We start from the raw sequence: 23184 nt of genomic DNA on the forward strand, positions 1-23184 counted from the left end.
CCTGCAAAGCCTCCACCTGTTCTTCCTGGGGCGAACCGGTGGTTTCCCCGTAGTGGGGTCCCCACCGAGGCCCCCACTTCTCCCCTGTGCCGCCTCCACTGCCCCCAAATTTTGAGGGCAGCCACCACCACTGGGCTTGTGGTATACCTCCTTGGAGGGAGCGGCAGCGGCGCCGTTGCCAGCGCCCCCAGACTCGTACCCACACAAGATGCCGTCTCCAGCCTCTTCCATGCAGCCCCCTCCCCTCCGTCACCCATTTGCGCACCATCGTCGCATTGGCGGCCCAGTAGTATCCACGGAGGTTGGGCAGCGCCAGTCCCCCCCCTATCTCTACTCCGCTCCAGGAACACCCTTCTCACCCTCTGAGTCCCTCGCGCCCACACAAACCACATTATACTCCTGTTAACCCGCCTGAAAAAAGCCTTCGGGATAAACACGGGGAGGCACTGGAACAGGAACAAAAACCTTGGGAGCACCGTCATTTTGATTGACTGCACCCTACCCGCCAAGGACAGCAGCAACGCCTCCCACCTCTTGAACTCCTCCAATTGCTCCACCAGCCCTGTGAAATAAGCCTATGCAGGCCCCCCCAGCTTCTGGCCACCTGGACTCCCAGATACCTGAAGCTCCTCTCCGCCATTTTTAGTGGGAGCTCGCCAATCCCCCTCTCCTGGTCCCCTGGATGAACTACGAACAACTCGCTCTTCCCCATGTTGAGCTTGTACCCCGAAAAGTCCCCGAATTCCCTAAGAATCCTCATTACCTCCGGCATTCCTCCCACTGGGTCCGCCACATACAGCAGCAGGTCGTCCGCATAAAGTGACACCCTATGCTCCTCCCCACCACGCACCAACCCCCTCCAGTTCCTTGACTCCCTCAGTGCCATGGCCAGGGGTTCAATCGCCAGTGCGAAGAGCAGGGGGAATAAGGGACACCCCTGTCTCGTCCCTCGGTGCAACCGTAAGTACTCGGACCTCCTCCTGTTTGTGGCCACACTCGCCATCGGGACCTCATACAACAGCCTCACCCACCTGACAAACCCCTCCCCAAACCCGAACCTCTTCAGCACCTCCCACAGGTACCCCCACTCTACTCTATCGAAGGCTTTCTCAGCGTCCATCGAAACCACTATCTCCGCCTCCCCCTCCCTCGCTGGCATCATGATAATGTTCAAAAGCCTCCGCACATTCGCATTCAACTGCCTCCCCTTCACAAACCCCGTCTGGGTCTTCATGGATGATTTGTGGCACACAATCCTCAATCCTCGTGGCTAAGACCTTCGCCAGCACCTTGGCATCTACATTTAGCAAGGAAATCGGTCTGTAAGACCCACACTGCAGGGGATCCTTGTCCTGCTTCAAGATCAAGGAGATCAGTGCCCGGAACATCGTCGGGGGCCCTCTCCCTTGCCTCATTGAAGGTCCTAACTAACAGCGGTCCCAACAGGTCCATATATTTTTTATAGAATTCGACCGGTTAGCCGTCCGGCCCCGGTGCCTTCCCCGCCTGCATGCTTCCTATCCCTTTGATCAGCTCCTCCAGCCCAATTGGGGCCCCCAATCCCGCCACCAGTCCCTCTTCCACCGTTGGAAACCTCAATTGGTCCAGGAAGCAGCCCATCCCTCCCTCCTCCCGTGGGGGCTCGGATCGGTACAATTACTTGTAGAAATCCCTGAAGACCCCATTGATGCCAGCTCCACTCCGCACCACACTCCCTCCCCTGTCCTTAACTCCCCCGATCTCCCTAACTGCGTCCCGCTTCCGAAGCTGATGCGCCAGCATCCGGCTTCCCTTTTCCCCAGACTCTTAAATCGCCCCCTGGGCCTTCCTCCACTGCACCTCCGCCTTCCTGGTCACCAGGTCGAATTCGGCCTGGAGGCTATGCCTCTTCCTCAACAATCCTTCCTCGGGCTCCTCCGCATACCTCCTGTCTACTCTTACCATCTCCCTCACCAGCCTCTCCCTCTACCCTCCGCTCCTTGTGGGCCCTAATGGAGATCAGCTCTCCCCTCACCACCGCCTTCAGTGCCTCCCATACCATCCCCACTCGGACCTCCCCGTTGTCGTTGGTCTCCAAGTACCTCTCTATACTTCCTCGGACCCGCTCGCTCACCTCGTCCGCCAACAGCCCCACCTCCAAGCGTCACAGCGGGTGCTGGTCCTTCTCCTCCCCATCTCCAAGTCCACCCAATGCGGGGCGTGGTCCGAAATGGCTATTGCCAAATACTCAGTATCCTCTACTCTCGCTATCAACGCCCTACTCAAGATGAAAAAGTCGATTCGGGAATAAGCCTTATGGACGTGTGAGAAGAATGAAAATTCCCTAGCCCTCGGCCTTGCAAATCTCCAAGGGTCCACCCCTCCCATCTGGTCCATAAACCCTCTCAGCACTCTAGCCGCCGCCGGCTTCCTACCCGTCCTAGACCTGGAGCGATCCAATGCCGGGTCCAGCACCGTGTTAAAGTCTCCCCCCATTATCAGGCCCCCCACTTCCAAGTCTGGGATCCGACCCAACATACACCGCATAAATCCCGCATTGTCCCAGTTCGGGGCATACACATTGACCAGTACCACTCTCTCTCCCTGCAACTTACCACTTAACATTATGCACCTGCTGCCATTATCTGCCACAATGCTCGACACCTCAAACGACACCTTCTTTCCCACCAAGATCGCCACCCCTCGATTTTTGGCATCCAGCCCCGAGTGAAACACCTGACCTACCCACCCTTTCCTCAATCTTACCCGGTCTGCCACCCTCAGCTGTGTCTCCTGAAGCATAACCACATCCACCTTGAGCCCCTTCAGGTGTGCGAACACTCGGGCCCGCTTAACCGGCCCATTCAGTCCCCTTTCATTGCAGGTTGTCAGCCGGATCAGGGGGCTACCTGCCCCCCTCCCCCGCCGACTAGCCATGACCCCTCCTCGGCCAGCCACGCGCCCACACCCGCCCCGTTCCCCACAGCGGCATACCCCCGTCTCGACCCCCTCCACTTGCTCCAGCTCCTCCTTGACCTTAGCAGCAGCAACTCGACAACCCCCCCCCCCCTGGTTAGGACCCATCCTAGCTGATTTACTCTTTCCCCCCCCCCCCATTGCACTTCCACAAGTCGGCTGACCCCGGCCACTCCCGCCTCTCCGTCGACTCCTCCCATTGTGTGGCACACCCTCCTCTCCCGTCCCCATCCATAGGCTCTCCCCCTCCCCCTTCTGTTCTAAGCGCGGGAAACAACCCTCGCTTCCCCACCCTCTCCAGTCTTCAGTGCGGGAAAAAGCCCCGCTTTCCACCTACCAGGCCCCGCCACCTCTGACGCAGCTCCTTTTACAGGCCCGGTCCCCTCCCCCCTGACTCGGGCCTCCCCCTCCCCCGCGAGGCCCCATCTCCCCTCCAAGAGCTCCCCCGACCAACCCAACCAAAACAGTGCCCAACCTGCTCCAGCCACCCTCACCGCCCCAAAAGGGAAAAAACACAAAGAAAAAGAAACCCGGAGCAATACAAAGGCCCCCCCCTCGAAACAAAAATAAACATAGCAGATCAACCGCAGTCCCCAATCGCCTGTCCCGACCCTCAATCTGTGTCCAACTTCTCGGCCTGAACAAAGGCCCACGCCTCCTCCGGAGACTCAAAATAATGGTGCTGGTCCTTGTAGGCAACCCACAGTCGTGCCGGCTGCAACATGCCAAACTTCATCCCCTGCCTGTGCAGCACCGCCTTCGCTCGATTGTACCCGGCCCTCTTTGCCACCTTCGCACTCCAGTCTTGATATATCCGAACCTCCGCGTTCTCCCACCTGCTGCTCCTCTCCTTCTTGGCCCACCTGAGCACACACTCCCGATCGACGAACCGATGGAACCGCACCAGCACCGCCCGCGGAGGCTCGTTAGCCTTGGGCCTCCTCCGCAGCACTATATGAGCCCCCTCCAGCTCCAGGGGCCCCTGGAAGGACCCCGCTCCCATCAGCGAGTTCAACATGGTGACCACATAGGCCCCTCCGGGAGGCCCAGAATCCGCAGATTCTTCCGCCTTGACCGATTCCCCATCTCGAACCGCTCCTGCCATTTCTTGTGGAGCGCCTCGTGCGCCTCCACCTTTACCGCCAGGCCCAAGATCTCGTCCTCGTTGTCGGAGATCTTTTGTCGAGCCTCGCGGATTGTCACTCCCTGGGCCGTCTGTGTCTCCAGCAGCTTATCAATAGAAGCCTTCATCGGCTCTAGCAGGTCCGTTTTAATCTCTCTGAAGCAGCGCTGGATACCCTCCTGCTGCTCCTCCGCCCACTGCATCTACGCTGCTTGGTCTCCGCCTGCCGCCATTTTGTCCTTCTTCCCTCGCACCTTCTTCGGGTGCACCACCACCTTTTGTGTCGCCCCGCTCCTAGTTGAAGCCATATACTGACGGGGAGCTGTTGTAGACTCCTTCCCACACCGGGAAACGTCGAAAAAGTTCCGTTTGGGGCCCGGAAAAGAGCCCAAAAGTCCGTTTTTGCGGGAGCCGCCGAATGTGCGACCTAGCTCCGCATAGCCGCAACCGGAAGTCTCGGCAAACAACAATTGCACCACAAAGAATGCTCACCACCCTCCCTTGATCTTCAATGGCCTGCTATCATGAATCCCCAGCATAAGCATTCTGGATGTCATCATTGATGAGAAACTCAGCTAAACCAAACACACAAATGCAGTAGCTACTAGAACAGGTCAGAGACCGTATTCTGCAGGCTTTCAACCTGACTCGCCAAAGCCTCTCTACCATCTAAAACCACAAGTTAGGAGTGTGATGGTATGTTTTCCAATTACCTGAATAGGTGTGGCTGTAACAACCCTCAAAAAGCTTGGTACCATCCAAGACAAAGTAGTCCTTTTGATTTGCGCCTGTGGTACATAGAAGCATATATAGAAAAGAGGCAGGAGAAGGCCATTAAGCCCTTCAATCCTGCTCTGTCATTCATTATGATCATGGCTGATCATCAAGTGCAATACCCTGATTCCCTTTAGCCCAGGAGCTATATCTAATTCCTTATTGAGATTACACAACGTTTGGCCCCAACAGCTTTCTGTGGTAATGAATTCCTCAAATTCACCACTCTGGGTGAAGAAATTTCTCCTCACCTTCGTCCTGAAGGTTTACCCCTTATCCTCAAACTATGACCCTAGTTTTGGACTCCCCCACCATCGGGAACATTCTTTCTGAATCTACCCTGTCTAATCCTGTTAGAATTTTGTGGAGATGCCGGCGTTGGACTGGGGTGAGCACAGTACGAAGTCTTACAACACCAGGTTAAAGTCCAACAGGTTTGTTTCGATGTCACTAGCTTTCGGAGCGCTGCTCCTTCCTCAGGTGAATGAAGAGGTCTGTTCCAGAAACACATATATAGACAAATTCAAAGATGCCAAACAATGCTAGGAATGCGAGCATTAGCAGGTGATTAAATCTTTACAGATCCAGAGATGGGGTAACCCCAGGTTAAAGAGGTGTGAATTGTCTCAAGCCCACTTGTAAGTTTCTATGAGATCCCCCCCCCTCACTTTTCTAAATGCCAACGAATATAATCCTAGCGGACTTAGTCTCTCCTCATACATCAATCCGCCACTCCAGGAATCAGTCTGGTAAACCTTCCCTACACTCCCTCCATAGCAAGAACATCTTTCCTCAGATAAGGAGACCAAAATTGCATACACTACTCCAGGTGTGGCCTCACCAATGCCCTATACAATTACAGTAAGACATCTCTATTTGTATACTCCTATCCTCTCACTATGCAGGCAAACATACCATTTGCCTTCTTCACTGCCTGATGTACCTGCACGCTTATTTTCAGCGACTGATGCATGACCCATTCAAATAACAACCTGCCTTCCTATTTTTGCTACCGATGCGGATACCTTCACATTTATCTACCTTATACTGCATCTGCCATGCATATGCCACTCCCGCTGAAGCATCTCTGCATCCTCCTCACAGCTCACCCTCCCACCCAACTTTGTATCATCTGCAAATTTGGAGATAATACATTTAGTTCCCTTGTCCAAATCTTTACTATATCATGTGAACATTTGGGATCCTAGCTCCGATCCCTGTAGGTACCCTACTAGTCACTGCTTGCTAATCAGAAAAGACCCATTTATTCCAATTTTTTTCTTCCTGTTTGCTAACCAGCTTTTTATCCATCACAGGACACTACCCGTAATTCTATGTGCTTTAACTTTACATGGTAATCTGCTATATGAGACTTTATAAACAGAGGCATCGGGTGAAGCATACGGGAGTGGAGTGTTACTCGGTAGAGAAGATGTGTGGCGAGATCAGATCAGCCCATAAGAGGGTCATTTAGGAGTCTGGTCACAGCGGGGAAAAAGCTGTTTTTGAATCTGTTAGTACGTGTTCTCAGACTTTTGTATATCCTGCCCAATGGAAGAAGTTGTGAGAGTGAATAAGCCGGGTGGGAGGGGTCTTTGATTATGCTGCCCACTTTCCCAAGGCAGCAGGAGGTGTAGACAGTCGATGGATGGGAGGTCGGTTTGTGTGATGGACTGGACGATGTTCACGACTCTCTGTAGTTTCTTACTGTCTTGGGCCGAGCAGTTGCCATACCAGGCTGTGATGCAGCCAGATGGGATGCTTTCTGTGGTGCATCTTTAAAAGTTGGTAAGAGTAAATGTGGACATGCCGAATTTCCTTAGTTTCCTGAGGAAGTATAGGCGTTGTTGTGCTTTCTTGGTCGTAGAATTGACGTGGGCGGATCAGGACAGATTTTTGATGATGTGCACACCTAGGAATTTGAAGCTGTCATCCATCTCCACCTCCGCCCCATTGATGCAGGCAGGGGTGCGTATGATACTTTGCTTCCTGAAGTCAATGACCAGCTCTTTAGTATTTAGTCCCATTTTTGTTGAATTTTCACAGCCGCATATCCTTCTATGTATTATCTGGAACTTTTACTGTCTGAGTCATGGCATAGACTGATCTGATCTGGGTGCCTGCGAACAATTCACATTGTTCAATTTCACTACCAAAGATACTGGACCATTTTGGTTGAGAATTACTCCAGGTAAGGGTGACACAATGGGGCAGTGGTTAGCACTGCCGTCTATGGTGCTGAGGACCTGGGTTGGCTCCCGCCCCGGGTCACTCTCTGTGTGAAGTTTGCCCATTCTCCCCGTGTCTGTGTGGGTTTCCCCCACAACCCAAAAGATCTGCAGGTTAGGAGGATTGGCCACGCTAAATTGCCCCATAATTGGGAAAAAAATAATTGGGTACTCTAAATTTATTTAAATAAAGAATAACTCCAGGTAGCCAATGCTGGTTACTACCAAAATTCCTGATTATAAACACAATCATTTGGGTTAAAATATCTCTCCTTAGCATGATAATCATGTCTCTCCTTCTGATTTTCTTGTCTCATCCCCACTTTTGCTTTGACATCTGGATGTAGCGGATCCAGGTGAGACTTTGGCCTTCTACCAATCAATAATTCAGCTGGTGAGAGTCCGGTAGTTGTTAGTGGTGTGATACAATAGTGAAATAAGAACCTCAAGAGGTTAGTCTCTAAAGTATCACCTGCCATCCTCTTCAATCCTTCCTTCAATGTCTGAACGGCTCGCTCTGCCAGACAAACCATTTGAGCGGATGAAAAGGCGCAGTACACAATTCCTTTGCATAAACTCTTGGAACAACTTGCTCATAAATGTTGTACCATTATCAGAACCGAGAAAATCCGGTAACCCATGAGTTGCAAAGACTTGGCGTATCTTCTCTATGATATTAGGAGCTGTGATGCTGCTCATGATGTATACTTCTAACCACTTAGAATCTATTCTTGCAGAGGCCATGGTAGGAATACATTTTGACCACTGAAAAGGCTTATCGATGGTTTGTGGTCAGTACATTTGGTGAATGAAAGATTATAGAGGCACTGATGGAATCTTTTTACTGAAAAAAAGTAGCTGGACCTTCTTTGTCCAACTGTGAACATCCCCTTTCAGCCTTTGTCAGTGTTCTGGGTGCAAAGCCAATGGGTTTTTCAGATCAGTCATCCATTATGTGAGAAAGTCATCGCCGATTGCCCCCATACCAGGACGATGCACCACACAACAGAATAAATTCCCTGTCTGGCTGAAAATTGGCTAGCAGATTTTTCGATTACAGTGGCACTTAAACACCTTTTGAAAGGCTTTTTCTATGCAGACACTTCCATTTTGTTTCTTTGTGCAGAAGTAGGTACAGCAGAGCTAACACTGGACAGGCCTGGCAAAAACTTTCCATAATAGTTTATCAGATCTACAAATGACCTGAGCTTGACCGTATTCCTGGGCTCCAGAGCTTCCTTAATCGCTCGAACCTTCTCTTCCAATAGAAATGAGCCTTGTGCAGTGATTCTGTGGCCGAGATACTGCATGCTCAGTACCTGAAAAATGCTCTTGCTCCATTTCAGACGCAGTCGTGCCTCTGAAAACATTTTAAAACCTTGATCCATGTTGCTGAGATGCTCCTCAGTCTTATCCAAAATTAAAATGTCATTTAAGTCGACTGTGAAGCATGAGAAGCGCCTAGTAACAGGTTATTCATCATCCTTTGGAAGATCGCTAGACTGGAGATACGTCAAAAACCAAATTATTATACTTGAACAGCCCTTTATGCATGTTGCTGGTCACATACTGCTTCACGTTGTCCACCAGCATGAGTTATTGATGGGTCTGGTTCACGTCCAGTTTTGAAAACATCTTGCCTCCTGCAAGGGTTGAAAAATCTTCTACCCTCAACAATGGGTAAGCGTCCAGCTTGGAAACCTGATGAATGATAAGTTTGTAATCCCAACAAGAACATTTAACCACCCAACGTGAAAGCTGACTGGGCTCAATGATTCCTAGCCTTTGCAGCCGCTCCAACTCCTCCACTTTGCATTTCATTGCGTAGAGCACTGTCCTCCGTTTGAAAAAGCAAGAAGTAGCTTGAGGATCTAAGAAACATTTAACTGTAATGCCCCGCATTGTACCCAGTTTATCTTTGAAAACCTCAGGATAGAACATTACAGCGCAGTACAGGCCCTCCGGCCCTCGTTGTTGCGCCGACCTGTGAAACCACTAAAGCACATCTACACTATTCCCTTATCGTCCATATGTCTATCCAATGACCATTTGAATGCTCTTAGTGTTGGCGAGCGTTGCAGGCGTTCTTTACCTCACCCCAATTCAACTGAATTTTCCTGAGTCAGTCACTAGGCCCATGCTCTTTTACTATCAGGAGCCGTTCTCTTGCTTCTTGGTTGTTATATGCAATGGCCCCCTCTTAACGGGCCACGTATTTGGCATAGTTTCGCCGCTGTAAGTCCTAAGGTTGATTCCTGGCTGAGTGAGGTCTGGTGCCTGCTTAGAGCTCCCTTCCCCAACTGCCAGGTTGTCACTTCCACGGTGTCAAGGGAGAGTGCCAGGGCGCTGTCCAGCCAAGTTGCTGACCTACCTGGAGCTACAAAGGCCTCCAAGTCCCTCTGGTGTGGTCATCCCATTTATCCAGTGCTTTCAACAGTGGCTCCAAGAAGGGTCTCATTGAGGAACCATTGCACGTCAATATCGGAGTGTTGCCAGCTGCTTTTATAGTAGAAAAGTGCAGGCATGCTGTTCAGGCATCCGAGGTTGAAAAAGAACCAATCTAAAACAAGCTGTCCAATTACACTCTTTTTAGAAAGCACTCCATATAAAAAAAGAAGTCCAAGAGAGCACCTGTTTTTCTAGGAAGGCCTTCACAACAGACCAGCAGAAAAAAAGCAGACAGAGAGCCTGGTCTTTCTCAGAAGGACTTCCGAATAGAGGACCCTGATCACGCCAGCTGGAGTGGGCTAGAAGAATAGGAAACTGATTTGCGTTCGGTGCAAATTCTGTTTTGGCACTCTCCCACAATTCTCCCAACATAGCAGGATTCGCGCCGGGTGTAACGTGGCTGGAGAATTGCCCCCAGGAGTGGAACACTGGCTAATGCTCAAAGCTGGAGAAAGTGCCAGAGGAAAAGGAAGACAATCAAATGAGTGAACAGCCATATCACCACCATGGGGATCTTAGTGGGAGAAGATGTGACTTGGTGGGGAAGTATTAGAATAATAATTGCTTATTGTCACAAGTAGGCTTCAATGAAGTTACTGTGAAAAGCCCCTAGTTGCCACATTCCGGCACCTGTTCGGGGAGGCCGATACGGGAATTGAACCCGCGCTGTTGGCATTGTTCTGCATTACAAGCCAGCTGTTTAGTCCACTGTGCTAAACCTGCCCCTCAACGTCAATGACCCACAGCCAAATTTCCATCAAGACCACTATGTTAATGCATTCATCCACAAAAAGCAAAAAGTTCATGAATGGAAAGGGCCTTGTTCCCAATGATCAGACACTCTGGAGGGAGATGGGGAGAGGGGCAGCAAGAACCTATATGTTGGCAGGATTCACAGGGTGAGTTTTTCAGGAAGGAGGTTGGCAAGATCAGATCCCAGCAGGTGCGCTGAGCAGACATTCAGCAAGAAAATAAGGTGAGTCTTGGATTGCTGCTCTTAATGAGGCAGTGCAAATTGCCTCAATGGACTCTTCTGAGGATGCCAAAACAATGGAGGCCATTGACTTAGCTTGGAGGGAGTCAAGAGAGTTTGACTTGGCTGTACCATTGTTGTATTATATCGATATTTTGGCCCCAAGTTTTTAGAAGGGAGGTAATTGGCGGTGTTTAATGTCATATGACCTTCTTGCAACATTATTGGAGAACTGCCTCTCCATCTGTGCAATTTTTTTTTTCTGCTATTCGTTATCTTTGGACACGCTTATGTACCTACTTTTTTTTTTGAATATTTTATTGAAAAATTTTGGCCAACCATCACAGTACATTGTGCATCCTTTACACAATATTATAACAACACAAATAACAATGACCTATTTTATAAACAGAAAATGAATAAATAATAAATAACAAAAATGAAAACTAACCCTAATTGGCAACTGCCTTATCACAAGTAACACTCTCCAAAAATATAATTTAACAGTCCAATATATAATTATCTGTAGCAACGACCTATACATATTATACAGTATATATTAACAACCCTGAGAGTCCTTCTGGTTCCTCCTCCTCCTCCTCCTCCTCTTTCCCCCCCCCACCCCCCCCCCCCGATCCTGGGCTGCTGCTGCTGCCTTCTTTCTTCCATTCCATCTATCATTCTGCGAGGTATTCGACGAACGGTTGCCACCGCCTGGTGAACCCTTGAGCCGACCCCCTTAGAACGAACTTAATCCGCTCTAGCTTTATAAACCCTGCCATGTCATTTATCCAGGTATCCACCCTCGGGGGCTTGGCTTCTTTCCACATTAGCAATATCCTGCACCGGGCTACTAGGGACGCAAAGGCCAAAACATCGGCTTCTCTCGCCTCCTGCACTCCCGGCTCTTGTGCAACCCCAAATATAGCCAACCCCCAGCTTGGTTCGACCCGGACCCCCACTACTTTTGAAAGCACCTTTGTCACCACCATCCAAAACCTCTGTAATGCCGGGCATGACCAAAACATATGAGTATGATTCGCTGGGCTTCTCGAGCACCTCGCACACCTATCCTCCACCCCAAAAAATTTACTGAGCCGTGCTCCAGTCATATGCGCCCTGTGTAATACCTTAAACTGAATCAGGCTTAGCCTGGCACACGAGGACGACGAGTTTACCCTGCTTAGGGCATCTGCCCACAGCCCCTCCTCGATCTCCTCCCCCAGCTCTTCTTCCCATTTCCCTTTTAGTTCATCTACCATAGTCTCCCCTTCGTCCCTCATTTCCCTATATATATCTGACACCTTACCATCCCCCACCCATGTCTTTGAGATCACTCTGTCCTGCACCTCTTGTGTCGGGAGCTGCGGGAATTCCCTCACCTGTTGCCTCGCAAAAGCCCTCAGTTGCATATACCTGAATGCATTCCCTTGGGGCAACCCATATTTCTCGCTCAGCGCTCCCAGACTCGCAAACTTCCCATCCACAAACAGATCTTTCAGTTGCGTTATTCCTACTCTTTGCCACATTCCATATCCCCCATCCATTCCCCCCGGGGCAAACCTATGGTTGTTTCTTATCGGGGACCCCCCCAAGGCTCCAGTCTTTCCCCTATGCCGTCTCCACTGTCCCCAAATCTTCAGTGTAGCCACCACCACCGGGCTTGTGGTGTAGTTCCTCGGTGAGAACGGCAATGGGGCTGTCACCATAACCTGTAGGCTAGTCCCCCTACAGGACGCCCTCTCTAATCTCTTCCACGCCGCTCCCTCCTCCTCTCCCATCCACTTACTCACCATTGAAATATTAGCGGCCCAATAATACTCACTTAGGCTCGGTAGTGCCAGCCCCCCCCTATCCCTGCTACGCTGTAAGAATCCCTTCCTCACTCTCGGGGTCTTCCCGGCCCACACAAAACCCATGATGCTCTTTTCAATCCTTTTTTAAAAAAAAAAAGCCTTCGTGATCACCACCGGGAGGCACTGAAACACAAAGAGGAATCTCGGGAGGACCACCATCTTAACCGCCTGCACCCTCCCTGCCAGTGACAGGGATACCATATCCCATCTCTTGAAATCCTCCTCCATTTGTTCCACCAACCGCGTTAAATTTAACCGATGCAATGTGCCCCAATTCTTGGCTATCAGGATCCCCAGGTAACGAAAGTCCCTTGTTACCTTCCTCAACGGTAGGTCCTCTATTTCTCTACTCTGCTCCCCTGGATGCACCACAAACAACTCACTTTTCCCCATGTTCAATTTATACCCTGAAAAATCCCCAAACTCCCCAAGTATCCGCATTATTTCTGGCATCCCCTCCGCCGGGTCTGCCACATATAGTAACAAATCGTCCGCATACAAAGATACCAGGTGTTCTTCTCCTTCTCTAAGTACTCCCCTCCACTTCTTGGAACCCCTCAACGCTATCGCCAGGGGCTCAATCGCCAGTGCAAACAATAATGGGCACAGAGGGCATCCCTGCCTTGTCCCTCTATGGAGCCGAAAATATGCAGATCCCCGTCCATTCGTGACCACGCTCGCCATCGGGGCCCTATACAACAGCTGCACCCATCTAACATACCCCTCTCCAAAACCAAATCTCCTCAACATCTCCCACAAATAATCCCACTCCACTCTATCAAATGCTTTCTCGGCATCCATCGCCACTACTATCTCCATTTCCCCCTCTGGTGGGGGCATCATCATTACCCCTAACAGCCTCCGTATATTCGTGTTCAGCTGTCTCCCCTTCACAAACCCAGTTTGGTCCTCGTGGACCACCCCCGGGACACATTCCTCTATTCTCATTGCCATTACCTTGGCCAGGATCTTGGCATCTACATTTAGGAGGGAAATAGGTCTATAGGACCCGCATTGTTAGCGGGTCCTTTTCCTTCTTTAAGAGAAGCGATATCGTTGCTTCAGACATAGTCGGGGGCAGTTGTCCCCTTTCCTTTGCCTCATTAAAGGTCCTCGTCAATACCGGGGCGAGCAAGTCCACATATTTTCTATAGAATTCGACTGGGAATCCATCCGGTCCCGGGGCCTTTCCCGCCTGCATGCTCCTAATTCCTTTCACCACTTCTTCTACCTCGATCTGTGCTCCCAGTCCCACCCTTTCCTGCTCTTCCACCTTGGGAAATTCCAGCCGATCCAAAAACTCCATCATTCTCTCCCTCCCATCCGGGGGTTGAGCTTCATATAATTTTTTATAAAATGTCTTGAACACTCCATTCACTCTCTCCGCTCCCCGCTCCAGCTCTCCTTCCTCATCCCTCACTCCCCCATTTCCCTCGCTGCTCCCCTTTTCCTCAATTGGTGTGCCAGCAACCTGCTCGCTTTCTCCCCATATTCGTACTGTACACCCTGTGCCTTCCTCCATTGTGCCTCTGCAGTGCCCGTAGTCCGCAAGTCAAATTCTACATGTAGCCTTTGCCTTTCCCTGTGCAGTCCCTCCTCCGGTGCTTCCGCATATTGTCTGTCCACCCTCAAAAGTTCTTGCAGCAACCGCTCCCGTTCCTTACTCTCCTGCTTCCCTTTATGTGCCCTTATTGATATCAGCTCCCCTCTAACCACCGCCTTCAGCGCCTCCCAGACCACTCCCACCTGGACCTCCCCATTATCATTGAGTTCCAAGTACTTTTCAATGCACCCCCTCACCCTTAGACACCCCCCCCCTCATCTGCCATTAGTCCCATGTCCATTCTCCAGGGTGGGCGCCCTCCTGTTTCCTCCCCTATCTCCAAGTCCACCCAGTGTGGAGCGTGATCCGAAATGGCTATAGCCGTATACTCCGTTCCCCTCACCTTCGGGATCAACTCCCTTCCCAGCACAAAAAAGTCTATTCGCGAGTAGACTTTATGGACATAGGAGAAAAACGAGAACTCCTTACTCCTAGGTCTGCTAAATCTCCACGGGTCTACACCTCCCATCTGCTCCATAAAATCTTTAAGTACCTTGGCTGCTGCCGGCCTCCTTCCAGTCCTGGACTTCCACCTATCCAGCCCTGGTTCCAACACCGTATTAAAATCTCCCGCCATTATCAGCTTTCCCATCTCTAGGTCCGGAATGCGTCCTAGCATCCGCCTCATAAAATTGGCATCATCCCAGTTCGGGGCATATACGTTTACCAAAACCACCGTCTCCCCCTGTAGTTTGCCACTCACCATCACGTATCTGCCCCCGTTATCCGCCACTATAGTCTTTGCCTCGAACATTACCCGCTTCCCCACTAATATAGCAACCCCCCTGTTTTTCGCATCTAGCCCCGAATGGAACACCTGCCCCACCCATCCTTTGCGTAGCCTAACCTGGTCTATCAGTTTCAGGTGCGTTTCCTGTAACACAACCACATCTGCCCTAAGTTTCTTAAGGTGTGCGAGTACCCGTGGCCTCTTTATCGGCCCGTTCAGCCCTCTCACGTTCCACGTGATCAGCCGGGTTGGGGGGCTTCCTACCCCCCCCCCCCCCATGTCGATTAGCCACCCCCTTTTTCCAGCTCCTCACCCGGTTCCCACGCAGCTGTATCTCCCCCAGGCGGTGCCCCCCTGCCCATCCCCTCCCATACCAGCTCCCCCCTCTCCCCAGCAGCAGCAACCCAGTAATTCTCCCCCCCCGCCCCCCCCCCCCCCCCCCCCCCCCCCGCTAGCGTAATTACTCCCCCCATGTTGCTCCCAGAAGTCAGCAAACTCTGGCCGACCTCGGCTTCCCCACGTGACCTCGGCTCGCACCGTGCGACGCCCCCTCCTTCCTGCTTCTCTATTCCCGCCATGATTATCATAGCGCGGGAACCAAGCCCGCGCTTCTCCCTTGGCCCCGCCCCCAATGGCCAACGCCCCATCTCCTCCACCTCCCCTCCTCCCCCCATCACCACCTGTGGAAGAGAGAAAAGTTACCACATCGCAGGATTAGTGCATAAAACTCCTCTTTCCCTCCTTTTTAACCCCGCACATTCGCCCCACCACTTTGTTCAAACGTTCTTTTTAATAACCCGCTCATTCCAGTTTTTCTTCCACAATAAAAGTCCATGCTTCATCCGCCGTCTCAAAGTAGTGGTGCCTCCCTCGATATGTGACCCACAGTCTTGCCGGTTGCAGCATTCCAAATTTTATCTTCTTTTTATGAAGCACCGCCTTGGCCCGATTAAAGCTCGCCCTCCTTCTCGCCACCTCCGCACTCCAGTCTTGATAAACGCGGATCACCGCGTTCTCCCATTTACTGCTCCGGGTTTTCTTTGCCCATCTAAGGACCATTTCTCTATCCTTAAAACGGAGGAATCTCACCACTATGGCTCTGGGAATTTCTCCTGCTCTCGGTCCTCGCGCCATCACTCGGTATGCTCCCTCCACCTCCAACGGACCCGCCGGGGCCTCCGCTCCCATTAACGAGTGCAGCATCGTGCTCACATATGCCCCGACGTCCGCTCCCTCCGCACCTTCAGGAAGACCAAGAATCCTCAGGTTGTTCCTCCTTGCGTTGTTCTCCAGTGCCTCCAACCTTTCCACACATCGTTTCTGATGTGCCTCATGCGTCTCCGTCTTCACCACCAGGCCCTGTATGTCGTCCTCATTCTCGGCTGCCTTTGCCTTCACGACCTGAAGCTCCCGCTCCTGGGTCTTTTGTTCCTCCTTTAGCCCTTCGATCGCCTGTAGTATCGGGGCCAACAGCTCTTTCTTCATTTCCTTTTTGAGCTCTTCCACACAGCATTTCAAGAACTCTTGTTGTTCAGGGCCCCATGTTAAACTGCCACCTTCCGACGCCATCTTGGTTTTTGCTTGCCTTCCTTGCCGCTGTTCTAAAGGATCCACTGCAATCCGGCCACTTTCTCCTCCTTTTTTCATCCGTATCCAGGGGGGATTCCCTTCTGGTTTACCGCACAGTGTTTTTAGCCGTCAAAATTGCCGTTGGGGCTCCTATCAAGAGCCCAAAAGTCCGTTTCACCGGGAGCTGCCGAAACGTGCGACTCAGCTGGTCATCGCCGCACCCGGAAGTCCCCTTATGTACCTACTTTATACCTGCTGCGATAAATTTACATCCGTTTGTAATATTTTAAACACTTTGATTGGATTGTTTGATTTTCAGATGGTGGTCTTTAAATATATTGAAGACAAAGATGTATTCCAGAAGTTCTATGCCAAGATGTTAGCAAAGAGATTGGTTCATCAGAACAGTGCTAGTGATGATGCAGAAGCCAGCATGATCTCCAAGCTAAAGGTCGGTGGGAGTTAATTTAAATTTGGTTTGTAGTTTTGTTTTCCATTAATAGATCCTGCCGTGCAGGCAGCATGTGGCGCAGTGGATAGCACTGGGACTGCGGCGCTGAAGACCCGGGTTTGTATCCCGCCCCTGGGTCATTGTCCGAGTGGAGTTTGCACATTCTCCCCATGTCTGTGTTAGTTTCATTCCCATAACCCAAAGATGTGCAGGTTAGGTGGATTGGCCACACTAAATTGCCACTTAATTGGGAAAAAAATTTTTTTTTATAATTAAAAAAAAAAATAGATCCTGCCACTCTGGCTTAGATTGGCCAACTCCGCAAAGATCAGTGGGTGATCTGGATTTTCTTTGGTTGGCTCATTTTCCCAGGAGGTGCTTAATTTACTAATTGAGACATTACAAGAGCCTAGACTTCATCGGCTTTTTTAAAAGTCATTTAGTAAAGATGCAAGTGGTGGGACATTGCTGAGCTGAGTATGGGTGTGTGAAGCTCTTGTTTTATAATATAATCTTTATTGTCACAAGTAGGCTTACATTAACACTGCAATGAAGTTACCGTGAAAAGCCCCTAGTCGCCACATTCTGGCGCCTGTTCAGGTACACTGAGGGAGAATTCAGAATGTTCAAATGACCTAATAGCACATCTTTCGGGCCATGTGGGAGGAAACCAGAGCACCTAGAGGAAACCCAGGCAGACACTGGAGAACATGCAGACACAGACAGTGACCCAAGCCGGTAATCGAACCTGGGACCCTGGCGCTGTGAAGTCATGTTGCTAACCACTATGCTATCGTGCTGCCCCTTACCCCCAACTTCGAGGGGGCAGGCTATTGGTGACTATTTGGTTTCTGTTTTTACATTGTTCTGAAAATCGAATCAATGTTACAGTTTGTGTGTTCTATAAAGTGACAGTGAGGCAAAATAAAGGTTTGCAGTTACATAGCACATTGTTTCGTGAGCAGCCAAAACTATTTTCAAACTGGGAATTTCTTTGAAATATTAAGGCAAACTTTGTAACTTTCCACACATGAATAGCATGGGATGACATTTGTTCTTTACTGCTGCACAATGACTTGGCTGAGAGATTCCTCCATGCCGTTGTCCAGCACAATTCCACTCATTTTTGCCTCCTTTGTTTTCCAGGCTGCAGACTTAATTGGGATAAATAAGAATTTAATTGAGCTTAATTAAGTGTTAACAGTTTCTACAGAATATGCAGATTTGCCCAGAAAGCATTTTATTCAACATTAATAAGGCAGCATGGTAGCATTGTGGATAGCACAATTGCTTCACAGCTCCAGGGTCCCAGGTTCGATTCCAGCTTGGGTCACTGTCTGTGCGGAGTCTGCACATCCTCCCCGTGTGTGCGTGGGTTTCCTCCGGGTGCTCCGGTTTCCTCCCACAGTCCAAAGATGTGCAGGTTAGGTGGATTGGCCATGATAAATTGCCCTTGGTGTCAAAAATTACCCTTCGTGTTGGGTGGGGTTACTGGGTTATGGGGATAGGGTGGAGGTGTTGACCTTGGGTAGGGTGCTCTTTCCAAGAGCCGGTGCAGACTCGATGGGCCGAATGGCCTCCTTCTGCACTGTAAATTCTATGATCTAATCAAAACACTTGAGCTGAATTTCAATTACCTGATTAGTTTTTTCTTCATATTTCAGCAAGCCTGTGGCTTTGAGTATACCTCTAAACTCCAACGTATGTTTCAAGATATTGGTGTGAGCAAAGACTTGAATGAACAATTCAAAAAGCATTTGTCTAATTCTGAGCCTCTAGACTGTAAGTATAAATTGTGAATAGTCTTATCAGGTTGAAGGGATGTATATAGCATTTTCCTGGTAATGACAGGTTATTTAAATATCAGCACTATATTAAATAGCTACCATAAACTAAGTACCTACCATAAACTATCAAAACTTCTGTCAGGGACAATGTGACTTCTGGATATGCCTGATTCTCACAGCATTGGCTATAGTAAAAGGGTTAACCCATTTGTTTTAGGTGGATTGCTGTTTCTGTTATAATGGAGGAGGAATTCCAGTCAAGTATAACTGTACATTAACATACCACCAGCAAAATTTCAGAGCCTGCATACTTCTATTATTTCTTCTTAATTTGTCTTGTTCTTTTCAGCCTTGATGTGGTTTGATGTTTTGATTCAACAAATGTATCATAAAAATATGATTACATTTTGAAAAGGGCTTTTTTTTCTTCTTCTTCTCCCTAGTGGATTTCAGTATTCAGGTTTTGAGTTCCGGTTCTTGGCCTTTTCAGCAGTCCTGCACATTTGCACTCCCATCTGAGGTAAATTTGATATATGTTTCCTATTTATTTTGCATACTATTACAAATGATTCATATGTAATAATAGAAGTTAATAAAATTCATTGAATAAACATCAGCTTTGTATTACTTCAGTTGGAACGTAGTTACCAGAGATTCACAGCATTCTATGCTAGTCGACACAGTGGTCGGAAATTGACGTGGCTCTATCAGTTGTCCAAAGGAGAGTTAGTTACAAACTGCTTCAAGAACCGATATACTTTACAGGTGAGATGTGTAACAATTTTTACATAATCAATTTTCAATAGCTGTCATGTTTTAAATTGAGGAAAGAAAATAAAATTAATTTATTCAAATAAGGTGCAGAATCATAGAATTTACAGTGCAGAAGGAGGCCATTCGGCCCATCGAGTCTGCTCTGGCTCTTGGTAAAAGCACCCTACCCAAGCCCACACCGCCCGCCACCCTATCCCCTTAACCCAGTAACCCCACCCAACACTAAGGGCAATTTTGGACACTAAGGACAATTTAGCACGGCCAGTCCCCACTTTATCATTGATTAAAGTCCGGAAAGTTCTTAAGTTTTGAATTGAGACAAAGGTTGACACAGCAATCTCCTTTTTGTATCATCAAATTAACTTCATAATTGATGTCAGTGTGATAAATTTTGAATTGTGACAGTTAACAGTGACATTTGTAAGATAGAAATTATTTGTATGTATGAACTGAAGACAGAATGGTATATTTTCTCATGCAAACTGTTATTCGTATGCAACACAGCATGCAAATGTACTTGTGTTGCACAAGTAATATGACGTACCAATAGTGTTTTAAAAAAACGAGCAATGCATAATTTTGCCATCAGCAACTTTTCAATCATTATGTTCCTTTGTATAAATGTTGTACATTAGAACTTAAACTTAATTTGCTCTAATGGAGGTAAGCTTGCTCTGTTATATATTGCGCCTCTAAACATGGCATGCGCCTCTATTTACCTCCTTCAACAGCATCCGAGGAACGCTAAGTATTGGTTGGACTAAAGTGGTGACTTTAATTACTTTGGATAATGGTAAATAGTCATACACTTACATCTGTAAACACATATAAAAGAAATTATTTATATTACAGAAAATAATTACTGCTTTATTGTCGAGCATTGTAAACAATATTATCAATTTGCATCACCAGAATTAAAGCAACGGCAGTATATTTCCAAGTCAGGGTGGTGAGTGACTTGGAGTGGAATGCCCAAGAATGGTGGTGGGGTTCCCAGGTATCTGCTGCTTTTGTCCTTCTAGATGGTAATGGTCGTGCGTTTGGAAGGTGCTGCTGAGGGAACCTTGGTGAGTTCCTGCAGTGCATCTTCTAGATGGTACACATGGCTGCCACTGTTCGTCAGTGGTGGAGGGATTGAATGTTTGTGGAAAGGGTAGGAATCAAGCGGGCAGCATTGTCCTGCATGGTGTTGAACTTCTTGAGTGTTGTTGGAACTGCATCCAGGCAAGTGGAGAGTATTACATTACACTCCTGACTTGTGCCTTGTAGATGATGGATAGGCTTTGGGGTGGGGAGGGTCAGGAGGTGATTTACTCACTGTAGGACCTTGGACCTGCTTTGGTAGCCACGGTATTAATATGGTTAGTCAAGTTCAGTTCCTGATCAGTGGTAACCCAAGGATGTTGATTGTGGGGGATTCAGCTCTGGTAATGCCATTGAAGTCGCAGGAGCAATGGTTGGATCCTTTCTTGTAGGAGATGATCATTGCCTGGTACTTTTGCGGCATGTAACTTGCCACTTGTCAGCCTAAGCCTGGATATTGTCCAGACCTTATGGTGGAAGCGCGGTCATTGATGAAGCAGCTGAAGATGGTTGGACCTAGGACACTACCCTGAGGAACTCCTGCAGTGATGTCCTGGAGCTGAGATGATTGACCTCCAACCACCACAACCATGTTCCTTTGTGCTAAATATGACTCAAACCAGCGAAAGAATTTTCCCCCTGAGTCCCTTGACTCGAGTTTTGCTAGGGCTCCTTGATGCCATAATTGGTCAAATGCTGCCAAGATGTCGAGGGCAGTCACTCTGACCTCAGTCTGGCATTCAGCTCTTTTGTCCATGTTTGAACCAAGGCTGGCATGAAGTCAGGAGAGGAGTGATCCTGGTGGAATCCAAACTGAGTATCCATGACCAAGTTATTGCTGAGTAAGTACCGTTTGAGAGCACTTGATGATTCCTTTCATCACTTTACTGATGGAGAGTAGGCCGATGGGGTGGTAATTGGCTGGGTTGAATTTGTCCTGTTTCTTATGTACAGGACACACCTGGACAATTTTTCACATTGCCGGGAGATGCCAGTGTTGCAACTGTATTGGCTAGGGGTGAGGCAAGTTCTGGAGCACAAATCTTATAATAATAATAATCACTTATTGTCACAAGTAGGCTTCAATTAAGTTACTGTGAACAACCCCTAGTCGCCACATTCCGGCTTCTGTTCGGGAGGCCAGTACGGCAATTGAACCCGCGCTGCTGGCATTGTTCTGCATTACAAGCCAGCTATTTAGCCCACTGTGCTAAACCAGCCCCTGGATCTTCAGTACTATTATGAGAATATTCTCGTGGCCCACAGCCGTTGCAGTGTCCAGTGCCTTTGGCTGTTCTCTTGATATCCCGTGGAGTGAATCTTATTGATTGAAGACTGACATCTATGATGCTGGGGACCTCTGGAGGAGACCGAGATGAATCATCCACTCAGCACCTCTGGCTGAAGATTGGTGTAAATGCTTCAGCCTTGTCTTTTGCACAAGAGGTGCTGGACTCCTCCATCATTGAGGATGGGGATATTTGTGGAGCCTCCTCCAGTGAATTGTTTAATTGTCGTCCTCCATTCATGGCTGAATGTGGCAGAACTGCAGAGCTTGGATCAAATGCGTTTGTTGTGGAATTGCTTAGATGTCTATTACTTGCAGCTTATGCTGTTTGGCACATAAGTAGTCCTGTGTTGTAGCTTCACCAGGTTGACACCTCAATTTTAGGTACACCTGGTGTTGCTCCTGGCATGCTCTCCTACACTCTTCATTGAACCAAGGTTGATCCCCTGGCTTAATGGTAATGGTAAAGTGTGGAATGTGCCAGGTGATGAGGTTGAAGCTCGTGGTTGAGTACAATTCTGGCCCACGGCACCTCATGGATGTCCAGTCTTGAGTTGCTAGACCTGCCAGTCCAGTGACATTACCACTACGCAACCACCGCCTCTTGTCAGAAAATCAAAATTAATAGAGATCAGGGTCCCTGGATTGCTTTATGCTCAGTAATCTTGAATCTTAAATTATCTGTGAAAAGGAGTAAAAGCATTAAAACGGGCAAATGTAGAGTGGATTTTCATGTGCCACAATATTTTTTATAGCCATCAGTTTGCTCAACTTCTTCCTAATGGGGCTTTTCACAGTAACTTCATAGCAGTGTTAATGTCAGCCTACTATTAAAAAAACATGATGCTTACTCTTGCCCTTATCCCTAGCAAAACCATTAATGCTAACATGGAACCAGTTGGAACAAATATCTTGTTCTGTTGTAATTTCTATGCGTCTATGAAGAAAATGTGAGGAACTCATAGATTTCTTTGTCGCTAACATTGAGATCATCTATTCAGCTGTTTATGCTACTGCTCCCTCACCAGCCCCATGTGTCCCCCTCCCTCAGATTAGCTAGGGATTGAATAGGACACCAAAAATGCAAACAAGAGATGAAATTGTGTAGGTGGAATGATAAATCATCATTGGAGCAATGCCAAAGAAATTACAATAAACCGATTAAATGAAACAAGTAGAACATGCTTTAGTGCACTTTAAATAAGCCTATTGTGGAAACAGGGCAGGGAGTATATTTGAAACCCAACTACTGGTTCAGATATGCTTTTTACAGTTATGGGGGCAATATCCTAAAATTATGATGCTGTCAAAGGAATGTAACTGAATGTTATCTCCTTGTTTTTCTTCTGTGACAAACTCTGTTCACTGCTGTAGTACGTGGAAGGTGTTCTGTGAAAATGATCCATCAAACCTTGTCAAAGGTTCACAGGTGCCATTATGTACCCGTTGAAGGGCTTAAGGAATTGTGCAGAAATATTAATGCTGGCTTGGTTTCATTTGGATGATAATTCTGCAAACTACCCAGTTTGAGTGATGGGCTCA

General features: G+C 48.5%; 1 protein-coding gene across 2 annotated transcripts in view; it reads left to right on the forward strand.

The window, feature by feature from the left end:
• The window catches only part of LOC140425033 (cullin-1), a 177511-nt gene that overhangs the window by 107656 nt on the left and 46671 nt on the right, over positions 1 to 23184 (forward strand). For both annotated transcript variants that reach the window (XM_072508821.1, XM_072508822.1), the window contains exons 13-16: positions 16579 to 16710; positions 18375 to 18492; positions 18941 to 19017; positions 19131 to 19262. In XM_072508821.1, the coding sequence (XP_072364922.1) occupies positions 16579 to 16710; positions 18375 to 18492; positions 18941 to 19017; positions 19131 to 19262 (459 nt within the window). The remainder of the gene's footprint in view (positions 1 to 16578; positions 16711 to 18374; positions 18493 to 18940; positions 19018 to 19130; positions 19263 to 23184) is intronic.

The sequence above is a fragment of the Scyliorhinus torazame genome, chromosome 6 (assembly GCF_047496885.1).
Source record: "Scyliorhinus torazame isolate Kashiwa2021f chromosome 6, sScyTor2.1, whole genome shotgun sequence".
NCBI classification, from domain to species: Eukaryota; Metazoa; Chordata; class Chondrichthyes; order Carcharhiniformes; family Scyliorhinidae; genus Scyliorhinus; species Scyliorhinus torazame.